Here is a 19,136-nt window from a genome sequence, read left to right on the forward strand (position 1 = left end):
TACCTTCGTCATCCTGACTTTGAGATCTTCTTACGAGTTTGAGATCGTGACACTGGTAACGATCTTATGAGTTCTTATTCGGCATTAATTCTCTTCTATATTGGATCGTTCCAAGACCGGTAGAGAGGGCAAGCCACCTCGTAATTTTGCCGTATCATTCGATCGAGGGATCTCTTTTTTTTTCGTACGTATTTTTTAAAATTAATTCGCCCTCCTAGAGAGTTCGATCTGTCACGTTGGTAATCGTACGTGTTTAAATAGTTAAGTAATTACTGCGCCTGTCACATGCTCTCTCTCTCTCTCTCTCTCTCCCATTCTGTTTTATCCCTTCTCCGTTCTCTTTGAAAGAAAATATGTCGGATCCACCGAGGGTCGAGGGCTAATCTCCCATAGGAGACAACGTAAGCAAAAAAAGTTTATCTCTCTAGCCCAGACGCGTACGATCAAATTAAACTTAACGCATAGCATGACGTTTTAAATGCACATGATCTTACATATGTTTCGTTTTAACAATTTGATCTACAAATAATGAGGTTGTGTTATCCTACGTAGTCGAAATGACTAGCTTTTCCTTTTATCTTTTTTTCTTTTTTTTTTTTTTTTCTTTTTTTTCTCTGAAGCGACTTAATTGACAATTAAATGCAAAGCATCGATCTCGAACGTGACGAACGCGTGGCACCGGTTTCTAGAGCGAGTGATAAACGAGAAAAAAGGAAAAAGATCAAGAGATAAAATGAGAGAGAGAGAGAGAGAATTTCGCATTCGATCTTCGAAGGTGCGTCGATTATTAATGACCGATAGCTCGTGGTATGCCGGTCCTCGATCTTATCGGCGAGCCGCAAGCGGCACCTACGCCTCGCGAGTTTCTCTCCTATCGCGGCATATCACCGGGTCACTCGTCGTTCCTTCGGGTAACACGCATCGTTGAAATCGACCAATCGAATCGGACGTACTCCCTTCTATTCATTTCTCTCCATCACATTCATTTCTTTTCCTTTTTCTTAACTTTTAACGAAGTAGATAGGTATTACGTATCAGTATAACCGTGCATATACGTATGTATGTATATTTGTATGTATATTGATTGCTCGGCAATCGATACAACCACATGAACATATATGGTTCTTTCTCTTTTCATACACGAGGAAAGAATGTTGAAATCTCATATGAATACGCTTGAAAGTAAATTTTCTAAATAAAGGAATTATATCGAAGGTTCGTTTAAAAAGTAGTTGATACAACTTCGAAGAGGTTATTTCGACGGTTGGGAGAAGTACCACTTGTGAGTCCCGAACTCTGCTTCTCCCTTTTTCATCCTACTGACGTTTTGTTGAATAAATGTCTCAATGAAAAATATATTCAGGACGAAACCTCGTCCCCGGACTTTCCCTGGTAGAATAAGAAACACGTCGCATCGTCCGATGTGTCGAGGTGAGAAAATAAACAAGGAGAAGTCGCTTTTGGTCTCCCCGCTCGAGGGGCTTCAGATTTTTGTTTATTTTTCCTCGTCTTCGCCCTCTCCTGGGATCCTTACGAGTATCCTGTAGAAAAAGAAACCAAATCGAAGAAGAAAAAAAAAAAAAAAAGAGAGAGAACGAGATGGGATTGTTTGCCGACGTACGTACCAGTTGGACCACACGCATCAAGCTACTATCGTTGCGAATCCCGAGGATAGGAAACTTTTTCAGGATATTGTCGACCGGATATGTTTTTTTTTTTTTCGACGGAAAAAAAAAGACATTCCTATATTGCTATTAGTATCGATCGACCTTTTATTCGTCTAGAGAAAGTAATTTCGACGTTTTCAGTCGTCCACAAGCGTGAAACTTAAACAACTCGAAGAATTGCTTTTTCTTATCTCATCTTGTTCGAGAATACGACTCTCTCCGAGTCGATATTTTCTTTTTTTACACATTTCCTTTCTTTCTATCGTATTGTAATTTTTTTGAAATAGAGAAATAAAAACGATGGATCCTTTTAAACGAGTCGCAAGACTCGAAAGATTCGAAATAAGTAAGAAAGTGCGGAGGCCGAATAGAAGAGCGTAGACAATTAATCCTTGTTTTCTACCAGCCAACCACTCGCCTTTTTCCTACCGTCGTTTCTCTTCATTATGTAGCGAGCACGAAAAGACGAGTGGTAGACAAGTTCGAAAGAAGAGAAGACGAAGAAGAAGAAGAAGAAAAAAAAGAAGAAAACGACGACCTACAGGCCTACCTAGGAGCCACAGCAACCAGCAAGAATTCCTGTTCCTCATTCGTGGCCACGTGATTAAGCGGTCAATCTGTGAGCGAGACAATGCGACGTCCCACCCGGCCAATTTATCGAACACCCACGATTCCCCCGCGTGTTAGACGTGAGTCGTGTAAAGATATGGTACGAGTCAAGGTCACAACCTCTCTCCCATTCACATCCCTTTACCCTAATATATTCGTCTAACGAATGTATTTCAACCTGGTACGTGAGACGGTCTAAAACTTTTTCGATAGATCAAAGTTTAATCGTGCGACGGCACGTTAAAGCTCTGTAACGTTAAACCTCTAATTACTCAGCGGTTGCCGCTCGGTTGAACATTTAATAACGCTCGATTATCACGGTTCCGTAAACTCCAACGAACGCGTTCTCGTCGGAGATCGATATTAAGATCGAAGATCGTAACACGTACCGTAATTCTTTAAAACATCCATGGGTACATCGCAAAATCAAGATTCGCGGAGAATGCACAAGACTTCTCTGGCACGTCCGACGATCCTTAAACTTTCCTTCCAAGTCACGAATTTTTCCCCCTCTCTCTTTCTCTTTCAGGCAAGTTTGTAACCTCGTCAGTTTGAAAATTCAAAAGATCTTTAGCTCGTAGAACCGAGGAAAAGTTTTTCGCAAAGTACGGATCGGGTACTCGCGTACATCTTCTTTATATTCCTATCTTCGTTTTTTCCTTTGTTCCTTAAGAATTTTCCGCTTCATCCATAGTTTTTCAGAATCCATAGTTTTTTCATTGATTCGTCGCAAGCGACCTTTCGATTAATATCGGATTATCATCGATTGCAAGCCGATCTCTATGTTCTAAACGTTAACTTTAAGAATTCAGTTAGCACCGAGTACTATTTTCTTTTTTTTTCTTTTTTCTTTTTTTTTTTTTTTCACGGAGCCAACAACGTAAACTACCCAAGACGTCTATTCCAAAGACACTCTAGGCAGTTTCCAAGTTTCCTAGTTACCGGTTACCTTCTTACTTCCTTATTTCACCTCGAGCCGTTCCATTCTTTTCTTCGTTCTCGCGAGTCTCCACCAGTTTACCGAACCCAAGACTCGAGCCAACGAGAGTTTCATTTCATTACTCTTCACGGTTGGTTCTTACTCCGAGACTTACCTTTTCTCCTTTTCTTTACACTCGTATCTCGAACTTTAGGGAGTCAAACTTCTTTCTCCGACGGCCATTCTCTTTGTCTATCGCGAAAAAAGAGAGGGGGATAACAAGTTCGAAATTAACAGACCAACAACTTTTCAACGTAATTTCCTCTACACTTTTTTCTGTTTCTCCTCCTCCCTCCTCCATCTACTCTCTCTTCATTTTTCTTTTTGATATATCCAGTTATATCGTACTTTTATCAGAAAATACTTTTGCGGATAGAAATATACATCCGATTGTCGCTTCTAACCATGATAAATTCGAAGTGATCTAATATATCTTTTCTGTGTTTAAGTGGTCAAGAGAGAGAGAGAGAGAGAGAGAGAGAGAGAGAGAGAGAGAGAGAGAGCGAGAGGAGGCAGACGATGTTAACGCACCGTGACACTGTTCCGGCTCGTCACGCGCACCGATGCTATTGGTTCTGCCTCGTCGAATACGCGGCTGTTCCGCTCGTTGAATATTGTTTTACAATTGTAAAAAAAAGAAAAAAGAAAAGAAAAAAAAACTTTGTTTCATTGTCCCCAACGTTGACAGGATTTTTCCATGGAATAAGTGCAAAAGACAATAAAACGGAAACAATAGAAGAAGAAGAAGAAGAAGAAGAAGAGGAAGAAAAAAAAAAGAAAAGAAAGAAGAAAAAAAATATTGAAAGATGATTCAAGAAGGTCTTTGAAATTCAGCTTCGCGATAGATCGATCCTCATCTCGGACGCGTCACGTACGCGATCGCGAAACAGCCTCACGTACGCGTTCTCCAAAGAAAAACGAGCCTCGAGTATCTATTGACTGCTAGCTCAATGAATATACGACGTTCATCGAGTTCATGGCTATCGACTAAACTTTTTCGATTTCGAATCGACTCCGCGGCCGTACGCTTCGCGCCGAATAGCGATTATCCAGAGCGACGGTCCAGATAGAGCCACCAAAAAATCTCGCTTCCTTCGGCCTTCTCTCTTCTTTTTTCTCCTTCCTTTTTTTTCGTTTTCTTTCTTTCTTTCTTTCTTCCCTTTTTCATCGATCCCCTTTTACGCTGCTCTCGCACCTTTCTGTACCAGCTCTCGAGACGCGTTACGTGGATCGAGATCCAATTACTCGATTCTCGATCGGCTCCAAGATCGGCTTCGAAGGATCCTTCAGGGCTATCTTCGAGAGTAGTCGATTTTTTACGTGCCTCTTCGTACAAAAATCGAATAAAAAGGTCGAAAGTTTCGAGATATATAAATCGGACTGTATTGCAATTGACGGGATAAATAATACGAAGGAAGAAAAAAGAAGGGTGCGGTAGGGTGGGGGGGGGGGGGAGAGGGAAACAAAAAGGAATAAAAAATAAATAAATAAAAAAAGAAAGACAAAAAAAGGGAATTGCTCACACGACGCGTTAAGCGAGATAAAACGCGTTATCGATGTCGATAGATGAAGGAACGATAATCTCGAAAGGAGAATCACAGGCGGTGAGGTGCGAAGCCGGTCGGTCGTAAAGAGGCATCGATTCGCGTGGGCGTGAACAAATTCGATGACACTCCTACGAGAACGGCGGCGCTAGCTAAGCGACTTTCTAAGCCTTCGAAGCTTATCTAAATGGACATGGCACGGGTATTATCGGGTGGTCCCGCTCCATCCGAAGACGCGCGCGAATCACGCGAAACCTATGCCGACAAGCTCGCCGTTTGTCGATACTTTCTCTTTGTCGACACGTCGATCTATTATCCTCTTTCCACTTTACATCCCGCTTATAAACCTCGTGTAATTTATTAAAAATCTTCGAAAGATAGTCTACGACGACGACGACGACGACGACGACGACGACGACGAATCTCGTCGCGATTATATTTTCCTTTCGATCTACACCGCCAAGAGAAGTAGCTGAACAAGCAAATACTATTAAATACCGTTATGATGGTCCTCTGCTAATGATACTGGTATATCTTCCGTAGATTTTTCAATGTCCGATATTAAGTAAGTAATAATCGACAAGTCATAATACTTTTTCCTGTTTTCTTCTTTTCAATTATTTTTTTTTTTTTTTTTTTTGCAAAACAAAACTACGAACACGAGGCGAAAGATAAACGCGTTAATGAGCGGGAAAATGTTTTTGATTAAAAACCGTCGAGAACCCATCGATACACGAGGAAGAGAGGAATAGCAAATAGGAAGTACGAGAGGAAGGCAAAAGATAAAGAAAAACATTTTCCTCTTAGAGAAGTAGAAACGTGAGGAGAAGAGGTGGAGATGCCCGATAATAACGTGGCAACGCACTCTCGCGTATTTCTCTTTCCTCTTCCTCCTTCTCCTCCATCTCGTTCTTCTCTTCTTCGTCGAATGGACCACCTGGTCTGCCGGTTAATTTCGACGAAGGCGATCTTTGCGGAACGAAGAAGAAGGAAACGAGGAGGAGAAGTACCGACGGGACGGACCGACCGACTAGAAGGGAAGCTTTATTTTCGTCTCGACGGCGAGTCAATCGTTGAAGCTGTCCAACGAGGAGGAAAAGGTGAAAACGAAGGAATCCTCTCGCACTTTATCTCGAGCTTAGAGTTTGAATTCCAAACAGTGCTAAAGGAATAGACAACGAACGCGGAAGAGCTCGAGACGATTATACAGCCGAGTGTTATCGTCGGATCTAGAAGTCGAAAGTTCGAAACTTTAGAACTAGAAAGGAAAACAGCTCGTGGAAGGGAGGATAGGGGGAAGGAGAGAGAGAGAGAGAGAGAGGAGAAATATAGAAGGCACGTTCGTTTAAACGGAAAGCAGGCATGGCACGGCACGGCACGGCATCGCACGGTAAGACGTCGAATGGTAAGACGAGTTCTACGCCGTGGTCGTTTCTAAAAGGCGATGCCAAGGAGAGACCATTTAAGGGAATCCTGGGCAAAGGTGCCGGCGAGCTCGTCGATTCCTCCATCGATCCCTCCGTCGATCCCTCCGTCGATCCCTCCAAGTCGACTGGTTTCAAACTCTTCTACTCGTTCCATAGGGACGCGGAACATTCGGTCGTTCCGTCGGATCGTTCGGTCTTGCAAATCGGGCCGCTTAGGATAGAAGAGGAAGGAGTGGAACGTAGAGAGGCGCAAAAATGTGCGAGTGGACGAATAAGATGAACGAGACGACGGACCAAGAGAGACGAAGAAGTTGGATCGAGCGAGTACGCAAGAGCGAGCGAACGAACGCGAGTATGCGGTCGCCGTTTATTTCGGGACGACCGAGGACGCCTCTTTTCCTTTCTCTCTCTTCCTCCCCATCTTCGTTTCTCTCTCTCTCTCTCTCTCGCTCTTTCTCTTTCTACTCTCATGGACCGCAGAAAACTCGTTATTGTTGTTGTTGTTGACGTTGGCACCATAGCGTGGGCCGATCTTCGAGACTTAACACCGTCGACGGTTAATGACTTTGAAGTTAGGACGCTTCCTGTCCGGCGCGATACTTCGAGAAAAGAGAGAGAGAGAGAGAGGGGAGGGGGGTGCAAGGGAACGTAACGAGATCGTCGGTGCATCCATAAATCGTCGAGTTGGCTCGGCTCCTTCTTCTCGATGGCGAGAGTATTAGGCTGGCGCAAAACTCTCTCGCAGGATTTAATATGTGCTTTTTGATAGGGAAGGTTGGAACGGCTGGGTTGCGGCTGGGTATAGGATAAACGTTCGAGGGATCGATCAATGTCGCTTTAAAGATATTCACGTCAAGAATATCTTGGAGAAAAAAAAAAAAATGTTCGTTTCGTCGTCGGGCATAAACCGCGACGACCGAGACCGCATGAATAATAGTCGCGAAAGTAAAGACATTCTCTTTAAGCTAACGACACGTGTAAACGATTATTTTATTTCGATTATTCATTATGTTAAACGATGCGTTGTAAAACGGTAACCGCTGGTAAGTAAGATGAGCGGGAATGTAACGACTTCGAATGGGTTACGAGCGAGGAAGAAAATAAATGACTTCGAGACGGTCGGTAACGGCGAGACGACGATCCTGCGGTTTCCATGTTCTCGGTATTGGAACAAGGAGAGAATCTTAACCTAGAAATCAGTCTGCGAGAATACTCTGACTGAACGGAATATCTACGGTATAAGGTACGGTATAAGGAGCATGACTCGCGAGCACCTGCTCGGATAAATAAAAGAGAAGAAAATAGTAAAAAAGAACAGCGCTACGTCTTCTCGTAAGGGAGAGCTCGCAACGTTAGCTGGTGTGCGCAAGCACGAGCAAACGTCGTGCCGGTACACTCGAGACATCGTGCTTCATGGCAGACCGCGTGGCAGCTCTTGGATTTATTTATACGACCTCGTGCGTACTCGCATAGCTACGCACACGCCTGTGGATAAAAGTACGTAAGTACGCGGGTACTACACTTGGAGCCTCCGTTGCTCAAGCCTTCGACCAACCAACCGATCAACCGACCGACCGACCGACCGACCGACCGACCGACCGAGCGACCGACCGACCGACCGCGACCGACCGATTCGAGGCAAAGCAAGCTAGCGCGCACGTGTACGTCACTGCAGGAAACACGAACCGAGAGAGGCTACCGTCCTTCTCTCTAACGGCCAACGTCCCGTGAAACGCTTCTTTTAACCCTTCTACCAATATAGAGGATACGCGAAAGTCCGCGCTTCTCTTGCCAACTCGGATTTCAATGAGCAAAAAAGCTCGATCGGTAGATAAGCGTGTCTCTTCCGACGCGAATATGGAACGAGAAAGAGTTATGTATATGAACGATGTCGATAGTTTCAACTATAAATATCTTTGAAAAATATTATATACTTTGTTTCGTCTATCTAACGCGGATTGGAAATCTTAAACTTCCCGTCACATCGTTCTAATCGTGTAACGCGACACTAAACAACGATAAAAGAGGTATCGCGTTTAAGACGATTAATTCTTCGAATCTGCATCGTACCACCCGGAAGTCCAACTGGTCGTACATTTAGAAATATTCGTTTATCGCTTTAGGCTTTCTTTTTGCGAGCGAGCGGTATGTTTTTGCGGTACGTTCAAACGCTCGCAATTGCATCAGGATCGAACTGTTTTTCTCTAATTGTTCTCTCGTTCAAAACAAAATAAACGGCAATAACAGAAAATAACCCCAAAAATAGGGAAAAAATAAATAATAAAAAAAGAAAATAAAGCTCGAAACGGTTCATCGACGATATTAACTAAAAATCGTTTCGTATATATCTTTTTGGCCTTTTCTCTCTTTTTTTTCTTCTGTTTTTTTTGCTGGCATATCCATTCGAAAAATCAATCGATCAGAAATAAACAAGAGTACGCTAACGAGCTAGCGGGTTCGGAAGCTGGCGGCCGCGTATACGTTTGCGCGGGTTTTTAAAGCAAGCAAAGCGTTAGTCGTAGTCATCGTCGTACGATGTTTAACGGGTCGAACGGTCTTACGCTTGGTGACACGCGTACACGCATTTCACGGAGAGCTCCTTTCCTAACAGGGTGCGCAAAACGTGACGGATTCACTCGTTCCTTTTCTCCTTTCGTCGCTTCGTCGAATCCGAACTGGGCCGTGTGAATGAACGAAGCTCATTCATCGATCTACACGTATACGCGAAAATTCCATTAAACTTTTTAAAAGACGAATTAGATTTTGGCTAACGATAAATCGTTCGAATTAAATTGAATATTATTTGATCTGATGCATACGTATTATCTATGTAAATAAAATATTACTAAAAGATGTAGGGAATTTGGGACTGAGAGAGAGAGAGAGAGAGAGAGAGAGCGAAAGAGGGAGAGAAAGAGAGAGACATGAACCATTCAGTAGGCCGTTCGCGACAAAGTTTCATTCACGCAGAGCGCGCAACAGCCGAAGAATAATCGCCGGTGGATTCGGAACGAGAAGGGAGGGTTGCTATTCGCGGTACCAAAAGGATGCCTCCGTCGTTCCTGCGAGAGAATCCGATGTTCCATGGCAAGAAAAAGAGGCGGCGAAGAGAGAAAACGATCTATCATGCGGATTCCAGGGGCATTCTCCCTCCCTCCCCTTCTCTCTCTCTCTCTCTCTCTTTCTCTATCTCCTCATGTTGCTGTTTCGTGTCTCTTCGTGCTCCCTTTTGCATCTTGAAGGGTAAAGGACGACGAAGGTAGAAGAAAGAGTAAAATAAATACAAGAAGAAGAAGAGAGAAAGAATCGGTCGCAGAGAACAAGTAGCCTGTGGAGTTGATATATAAACCTTTTATAAAGGAAACGGAGACAGCGATATATACATATATATATCTATATATACATATACACACACACACACACACATATATATATATATGTATATAGCTACAGGGTGACCCATTACAATCCGTAAAAAAATATATTTCGAAAATTACGTTATATCGAGAAAAAAAAATTATATCAAACGTAAATATTTAAACATTGAAAAGAATTTCAAAGATCTTTTGATTCGATAGCAAGGCTCGCACTAGAAGAATTTCGAAAAGACGATGACGGAGCCCTCGAGCAGCGCGACAAGAAGTGTCCAATTTAAAATGTAAATTGCGTCGGATATTTGACGTATCGCTAAGCGCGCTCGCGTACCGGCGAAATGGCCACGAAATTAAAACGTAATTTAATTTGAGTCTCTCTCTCTCTCTCTCTCTCTCTCTCTCTCTCTCTCTCTCTCTCTCACTCGCTCGTTTGAGCTTTTTCACCCTTCTCTCAGTAACCCCTTCTTCTTCTCCATCTTCTTTTCCTAATTCTCGTGCCGGATCACTACCAGGATCCCTTTCTCTCTCTCTCTCTGTCTCTCTCTCTCTATCTATCTATCTATCTTCCTCTGTCTTTCCATCTCGAGAAAAGCCTTTTCACTCTTTTTTCTAAGTGGATTTTAGAACGTGGATTATCGTTCTCACGGGATGCAGCGTGAGCTCTCGCTTCTTCCTGCTTTCGAGAGAGAGAGAGAGAGAGAGAGAGAGAGAGAGAGAGAGAGAGAGAGAGGAGACGCGAGATTCTTTTGGTTTTCGTGCCGAGCCGGGAAACGAGATTTCGTGAGTGGAAAGTTATTTAAAGATAACCGCTTTTAATCTTCGCGTTCGCAGGATATCAAGGGCAATTTTATCCGGCGTTATAATTAGATGCATTACTTGGTATAATAAGGGCTTTGAACCGAGGGAGAGGTGATGGAGAAGGAGGAGGAGGAGGAGGAGGGGGATGGGGACCACAGCCGTAGGACGTTTTAGAACGTTCGAGATGAAATTGCTGATGCGTGGAATCGCGTTATCGGATGGTAATATCGCCGGCTCGTAAACGCGACTCTCATCTTCACCTCGTCATCTTCTCGCGAGTAGCAGGTAAGTACACTTTACTTACTTACTTACTTACTTACTTATTTACTTACTTTTCTTCGAAACGAAATTCCTTGGAGGTTTTGTCCTCTCTCTTTTTTTCTTTTATCAAAAAAAAAAAAATAAAAATAAAAAAATAAGATGAAAGAAAAAAGAAAGAAAGAAAGAAAAAAAAAGAAAAATAAATACCCAATCCTTATCGAGTAGATTATACCAAAGTGGTTACGAGCTGAGAACGGGTATCTTCTTTTCTCCTTATCATCAGAAAAAAAAAAAAAAGAAGAACCAAAAGTAATCCAATGGGCAAGTGAAATCTCTTAATGCATATGTTCTTGAATAAAATTTCTCGATTATCTTTAAGTTGCCGCGATTATTACGGTCTCTTTCCATTGGATCGTAATCAACCGGTTCGACGAATCGTATTGTCGCGATTTAAAATAACCAACGAACGGCACGATTATATTTCTTTTTGTTCATCTTAATTTATGACAACTCAGACGGCATTTTTCTCGTATACACTCTTCAGTACATTAAAAATATTTTTAAAGGAAAAAGAAAATCTCTAAACGTCTTTCCCAGGACAATCTGTTCTTCTTTCTATTATCTGTCTTGTTCTTTTTTTTTTTTTTTTTTTTTTCAAAGAGCAACGAATAGTGTACGTAGCTAGCTAGGTAGATCCCTTTTCCATTTTCTCCTCCCGCGAACCAACTCATCCCCTTATTCGCGGGAGGAACAACAGGGGTAGTAGCAGTAACAGCAGCAGCAGCAGCAGCAGCACGGCAAGCACTCGCCGGCATCACCATAGCGACCGCTTAATTGGAGAAAGGATTCCCGTAATAAAATCGTCGAGTGTCCCCCGTCCGGCGATGCGGAAGAGATCCAGGACCATCCAAGTTTTTCGCGGTAGGGCGAGACGAAGAATTTCAATGGCCGTGAAACGATATCGTCTCGGTTGCTTTTACATGAACTAGCTAGCTAGGTCACAATCGGTAAAAAGATAAAACAAAAACAAAACAAGAAGGAAAAAAGGAAGGAAAAATAAAAGTAAGAGAAACTGTCTCAAGGGAAAGTCCTTGAAGTATACAAAGAGAATCGGAAATGGCGCGAGAGAGGAGGATCAACGAAGCGTGTCTCTCTTTCCGTCGTGAAACAAGAAGGACAGAAGGAGAGAAAGTAGGAAGAGGAAAAAGGGTAGGTGAGTACAAAACACGTATGCGTACGCGTACGTATGTAATACGTACGCATGCGGTACTCTCGCATAAACGTGCCCCCCCCGAGAATATAACTCATTGCGGTAAACGGCCGCCACAGCAGGCCGCGTCAAATTAACGCCCGAGCCTCGAGAAACGAGAGAAACTCGCGCGACGTACCGAGGCAACTCACCAGACGTCGTTCGAACTTCCTTCATTCTTCATCTTCTTCTTCTTCTTCTTCTTCTTCTTCTCCTTATCCTTCATCTCCCTCCTCGTACTACGTTTAGTTGCCAATTGAAAATTCATAAAAAAAACAAAAAGAACGGTCTGACCGTAAGCAATTATTTTTCTTATAAAAAATGTCCATAACGAATACGACGTCCTATAATTTTTAATTCGCTTTCTTTGATTCTTTTTTTGCTTTTTTTCTTTTTTCTTTTTTTATTTTGTATTTTGTTTTCCTCGACGAAACGAAAAATTTACCAAGCAAGTACCCGAACAGCTGGTATAACCTTTCGCATGATTCTCGCGCCAAGAGAAATTATACGATTCGCGTGGCCACGTATCAATTAACGTAACGCGGCTTACCCTTTTCTGTTTCTTTTTTTACTTTTTTTGACTTGGAGAACGAGTCAATCGTCGATACGCGCGCGAGAGAGAGAGAGAGAGAGAAGTTTTTCGAGTCGTAACAGGCCGCCTCGAGTTTCGGCGCTCGACGGCTATCACGTTCCAATGCAATTTCTCCACGGCAGAGAAATTAATTAACACACCGGCACTGCCTAATTAACAACGTTATCGACCGGTCCAAAATGGTTCGTTCATGTACGAGTATATTCTTCGTGTGATCGTTTCTTTCCAACATGTTTCACCAAACTCAAAAGTTTTGCAAGACGAAAATGTCCCGATAACGAGGTAGAAGGTGCGAGTTACAAAGTGGAAAAACCTCAACGGTTGACCCTGAAGACCCTAAATCGCTTCTCGACACGAAACGCTAATAGCTTTTCTATATTCGCTTTCTTCATTCTGTACTCTCTCTCTCTCTCTCTCTTTCTCTCTCGTTTAAATTTTACATTTTGGTAGCATTCGTTATCCGATTCTTTCTCGTCGCATTAAAGATAACCGAACACTCTCGAACGAATATCTCTTATCGAAGAGCATTTACGCGTATAATGTGCATCGATAAACAGTGAATCCGTGATGCCTATCTCAGAGGAAATCGAAAAAATCTTTAGTTGAAAGCAATATCTCTTACGATATTATACCAGTCCAGTCTACTTACGATAGTCCTAAACGAGTCTAGATTGTAAATATACCAACCACGGTATATTAATAAAAGCGACACTCCCGTAAATACAGCATACAGAGTGTTGGACCGTATTTATGTCGGTCATAGATGTTAATTAGTCGCTTAACGTACACACGTACATACGTATCTACGAACGGACGTACCAACGTACAAGCCATTAATGAGAAGTACGAATAGATGGAATCCTTTCTTTTTCTTCCTTCCTTTATTCCTTCCTTCTTTTTTTTTTTTTCTTCTTTCTTTCGTTTTATCAATTGAACACATCCTGTTATTTTAAACGATATATAATTTTCTCGGCTTTTCTAAAACGTTTCTCGATTTTGACAAAAAGTTTGTGATCTAAGAGTCGTGTCGGTTCAAAAGGCGCAAAGACGAATTACGAGTGGATACTCGAAAGAAGTAGAGAGATATACTTTTGTTGAATGCATCGAACGGTCGAACAAACATGACGAGTGCCAAAGTTAGCGTTTAGATCGGTTAAGCGACATCATTGACCAACAAGTTGGCAAACAAAATGGACAGCGTCAAAGGGTGCTCGCAACGTGTTGCGTCCACTTCCACTGACGACGACGGCCTCGTCACGTAACGAACGAACGAACGAACGAACGAACGAACGAATGAACGAACGAACGAACGACCGGTGGTGAACGTTCCTCCGGTATATAATTAATTGCTCGTCCGTTACGAACTCGTTACTTCGATTCGTGTTACGATATTACGGTGAACGTGCTTCACTCGATAATTAATCATTTCCCTAGCGCTACATTTGCAGATACTTTGAAACGTACAAGTTTGCTTACGTATATCCTATATATGCGTTGCGTAGCTGAAGAATAAAATAAAAGAAAAAAGGAAGAAACAAAAAAAAAAACAAAAAAAGAAAAAAAAATAGAAGAAGAAGAAACGGAAAGATTAAAAATTCGATTTAATTGCTGGGGCACGTACCGATCTCGCTATTGAGTTCTAATTTCGATTGAGAATACAGAGAATTTTTTTCTTTTACGAACGTACGTATATACGTACCATGGACAAACGTTAATGGAGATCTACTGTGTTTCCCAATGGAATAATTTGCGAGTAGTGTAGAGACGTAATAAAAGAGAAAAAACAAAAAAAAAAAGAAAAAAAAAGCGTAATAAAACGAAATGGAAAAACAAAATGAAAAATATATTTATAACGACGATTTCGTACGGGACATTTTCCGCGATGTATCGTATCGCACGTAACATACGCGAACGAAAACGAGCGACGTTTCACGGATGGCTGAACGCGTTGAATCGGCACGAAAGCCGATTTCGAGGAGCAACGATTACCGAGCTTTCCCATCGATTCCAAAATACCCTACCGTTTTTTCCCATTGATGCTATACCAAATTTTGTAATATCCGAGAGAATTCGAGGCGGCTCGAGTTGAAAACAAATCGTTCGTCCCTTCGAAAACGTTTTATTAGCGACCCACCCCTTCGTTATTTCGAATTAATATCGAGCTTTCAACGTTCGCGCAACCTCGCATAGGTAGTATTTATTTTTTATTTCTTTCTATTCTTTTCGTTTTCTCTCTTTTTTTGTTTCTTTTTCTTTTTTTCATTTACGTGTTATTCTCTTGTTATTTGACGTGTTTCGAAAATAATACGAGAAAAGGGGAGATGGGAAGAAGGTAGATGGGAGAAGGAGAGAGGAGAGAATGAAGAAGGAAAAGGTACGTGCGCGCGCAATTAATTTCGATGAAAGGCTAACGCGTTATCGCACCTTTTACATCGATGCAGCAACCCCCCTTCTCTCGATCATTCTCTTATTCGCGTATGTACTCGCGCGTCCGAGCGAGCAAGAGAAACGTAGAAACGCGAGAACGAGCGAACGAACGACCCCAAAAGAACGCGTCGCGTATTCGCACGCGTGCAGATCGCGGTCGGCGCGCGAAAGGGGCCGTCCCTTATCGATTCGAAACGATTTTAGAGGGTGGTTTTACCCCTCGACGTTTTTGATTTCGGCACGCAGCCTCCGAACGAAAAGGAGAGTAAGAGAGAGAGAGAGAGAGAGAGAGAGGGAAAGAGGATAACGCTTCGCCGCTTCGAATTAAGGGGTGAAGCCGAAGGAAGGGCTGCTGCTTTCCCTCGAGGCTCGATCGTCAACGTAGACCAGGATGGAAAGATACGAAACTGGAAAGAACAAGAGTAGAAGAGAGAGAGAGAGAGAGAGAGAGAGAGAGAGAGAGAGAGAGAGAGAGAGAGAAGAAAGGAAGAGAGGGTGGAAAAGATCGAGTTGGACTCGTCTGTTTTGTGTTTATTTTTTACATCTCGAAATCCCACCGAGAAGACACACCCCCATGCAATCCCTCGCTGCCCGATCAAATTCAATGAATATGCCTCCGATATGCAGTCCACAAAGAAAGAACGGAGAGAAAACTATCTCTTCTTTTTTCTCCTCTTTCCTTTTATACATATCCCGTTTGACGTTGACGAACGAAAATGTATTTTGTTACGAACCATCGACCAATTAATCCGAAATCTGTACGGTCCTCGAATGTTTTCAAACGAAAGAAAAACAGAAAAAGAGAAGGGGGGAAAAAAAAACAAAACAAACCAGAGAAACAGATCGATCGATCGAATGAGTCTTCTATTTATCGTTAATAAATAAACGAGTATGCGTACACGAAACAAAGCTGGGAAACTGGTTCGGAATTGGTACCTCGCGAGTTAGCGTATCGCTCTCGATACTACGGGTATCCAGTTTAACCAGCCGCATTCGTCTCGGTATCTAAACTCGGTTATCGGATTAAATAAATCCTTATCGGGTGGCAAAGGAAAAAGGGAGAGAGAGAGAGAGGAAGAGGGAGAGAGAGGGGGAAGAGAGAGAGAGAGAAGGGAAGAAAGTTGAAAAAAAGGACATAGATCGAGGCCGTGTTTTGCATTCCCCGACGGTCGAGCGTAACGCGCGAGCATAGATAATCGTCGTGTACGATCCCGGAGTCGCAGGAACAACAACACCTTTCAAGTTCCCTTCCTCCCTTGGCTCTCAGCCCTTCCGAACCGCTCTCGAATGTCAAACATTTTGACCTCCCACGCGGGAGATAGCAACTTCGCGGGTGTCGTTTAACGACACGGAACGCTCAAACGAGAACCCGGCCCTATTTTGAAATTCTCTCATTTTCACATGGCCCATTTCAGCCGCAATTACGGCCTGTGTCGGGGTAACAAAGTTAACGATCTATCGGATATCAAAGAGAAAAGTGGTATCAACGTTGTTTATTAACGCGAGAATAAGAAAACGGGTAAAAAATATGTCGAGTCTTATAAAAATCATAAAATGAAATCCGTGAGCCGACCTTTGCACTCGTTGGCGTCCCTCGCAGTGGCCCTGGCCCAGGGTCGGTCAAAGTGGAATGGCCGACACCTCTCGCAATCTCTACCGGCGGTGTTGTGCTTGCACTCGCAGACGACCTCGCCGTCCTTGCCGGGGATGCACCTTGCCGCGTGGCCGTTGCACTTGCACCTGCCGCCCACGGCAAAGTCCGAGACGGCGTAGTGATGCGCGAGGGTACCGGTACCGACTACGTTCAAGCCACCAAGATTACTGGAGATCGTGGTGGTTGTCGTCGTGCCGATGGTGCTGGTGCTCCCGGTCACCGCTACGAAGCCCATATCTTGCGCGACGTCGAGAGCGTCGTTCGATTGCATTTCGCGCGACGCGATCACCTGATGAGAATGAATCGACGGGGGAAGAGCGGTGACGAAACCGTCGACCCCGTGCAATAGATTGCTCTTTTGATTCTTCAATCTCTCCTCGCGTTCCCTCTCGCGTTCTCTCTCGCGTTTCGCGAGTTCCTCGACGCCGAGGCCTACGTGCTCGTCGACGACTCCCAATTGCGAGACCTGATCCTGACTGGGCTGTTGGGGCATGTGTAATCTGTTGAAGACGACCCTTACGTCGGTCGCGGTTACCCAGTCTTGGAGAACCGGAGAATTGTCAAAGTCCGCCGCCGATGGCCGGCCCTCTAGGGTGCTGAAGGCTATCCGACCGACCGGTCCTAAACCGTCGCCTCCCGTGTAACGATGACTGTCCGTGCATCTTGCCTCCTGCTCGTTCGCCTTCGTGATCGTCGCCCTGTTTGGCCTACCGTAGACCCGCCGGCACTGGGACGAGTAGAACTGAAAGGGCTGCCAGGTCTTCCCGTAGTCCATCGACTTGTAAATGGCGATCGAGTCGGGCTTGGCAGCGCGCGGACAGAACTGTAGGCTTACGTAAGTTAGCTCGTACTTCTTCCCGAGCGATAGGGTTAGCGTGACGTTGTCCGGCGGTGCGGAGAAGCTTTGCGACGTGACGAGGGGCTCGCTGCGCCAGCACGTCACGTTGTTCGGGTTGTTTAGGTCGGTCAGATAGCTAGCCGGGAATCGCCGCCTAGGCGTACTGTCGTCGCAAATGTGACACTGCCCGATACCGATCGATCCACCGGCCTGCTCGTTTACGTCGCAATATCTCGTAGGACCTCCGCTACCACAGGTCGAGGAGGCCTCGACCGCCGCACCGAACGCGGCGTTCACGAAATCCGGGATGCACCTTCTCGGCCTGTCCTCGTCGTAACAAGGATCCGAAGGGTTTTGTTGACTGGAGAACATTTTTGCATAAATTTCACCACCGGCGGTGGAACTCCTCGTTTGGACCAACACCAGGCCGCAAAGAGCGGCTAGGATCCACGAGGATCCTATCGAAATTATCGACATTATTTTCCTTTATTTTCTTCCCCTTTCGATTTTACGAAGTATCAGGAAGATCTTCTTTTTCTCTCTCTCTCTCTCTCTCTCTCTCTCTCTCTCTCTCTCTCTCTCTCTCGATGTCTCGTACCGCGGAGCCCTTTCAGAGGCACCCCGAACTCTGACCCCTTTGTAAAAGGGAGGGAAACGAGAGGGAAGGAAATGACGTCGAACCCTTTTCTCTGCTCTCTACTTTTCTCTCTTTCTCTTTCTATCCCACACACCTTTTCTTTACATCCTTCTCATCGTCGTCGTCGTTGTCGTTGTCGTCGTCGTCGTCGCCGTCGTCGCCGTCGACGTCGTCGTCGTTGTCATATCGACGCTTTCTATGAGATCCTTGGTTATTTCTCTTCTTCTCCTTCCTTCCTTTTCAGGCCTCCTCGTGCGACCAAAAAACAGTTTCAGATTCGTACATGGAAGAGGATCTCTCGAAAGGTAACAAAAGGAGACCGTATATCCGCTTTGCGAAGGAAAACTTTGGCTCGATCGTAAGGACAAAAAGAAAAGAAACGGAAAAGTTCTCTTTTTTCTTTTTTTTTTTTTTTAGGTGTACCCTGTGCAAGAGTACAATCGCCTCAGTAGCTTCATTACTACCGATCAATCTGATATCCTGCAAACGATCATAGAATCTTTCTCGATGGGCGATCAGCGATTTAGCCGGTATGTAGAAGGTAATATAGCGAGGAAAGGGAATGAATCGCGGAACACGACGCTCAACTCGGACGCGAGAAATGACAAGGAGAGAAAAAAAAAGCAACCCTAACTTCGTGGCGGCTCGCCGCTAACTGAGCCGCCGTCCTCGCGCGATGCACGTCCGAACTGCTCGGAGTCCCTCTCTCGCTCTAAACCCTCCCCACCCCTTTCCACTATCTATTTCTCTCTCTCTCTCTCTCTCTCTCTCTGACTCTCTCTTTCTCACTCTATCTTTCTCTCTCTCGCACACACGTAGACGTTCGTTCCAACTCCGTTCGTCGGTGCTCGTCGACCACCCTACTCGTCCAATCCAACTACGTGCTCTCTCCCCACCACTCGAGAACGCGTCCGTGGATCCTCCGGATCCAGAAGGATGCTGCGTGGTAGCGCACGCAGCAGAAACCTGCGGAAACGAACGGATGGATGGATCGCCTACGGGAAGGGAGGGGGGTCGGAGAGGCAGGACGGCCGATTTCACTGTATTCGCCGTGTACCCGCGTCATATGCGATTGGAAGA

General features: G+C 44.3%; 1 protein-coding gene across 1 annotated transcript in view; it reads right to left on the reverse strand.

Moving 5' to 3' along the window:
* Positions 1 to 18,770, reverse strand: part of LOC124423024 (netrin-1-like) — a 109,237-nt gene extending 90,467 nt beyond the window's left edge. Inside the window, exon 1 of the mRNA XM_046960252.1 lies at positions 16,501 to 18,770. Coding sequence (XP_046816208.1) covers positions 16,501 to 17,896 — 1,396 coding nt within the window. The 5' untranslated portion in view covers positions 17,897 to 18,770. The remainder of the gene's footprint in view (positions 1 to 16,500) is intronic.
* Positions 18,771 to 19,136: the final 366 nt, after the last annotated feature.

This window comes from Vespa crabro, chromosome 3 (assembly GCF_910589235.1).
Source record: "Vespa crabro chromosome 3, iyVesCrab1.2, whole genome shotgun sequence".
In the NCBI taxonomy this organism is placed as follows: domain Eukaryota; kingdom Metazoa; phylum Arthropoda; class Insecta; order Hymenoptera; family Vespidae; genus Vespa; species Vespa crabro.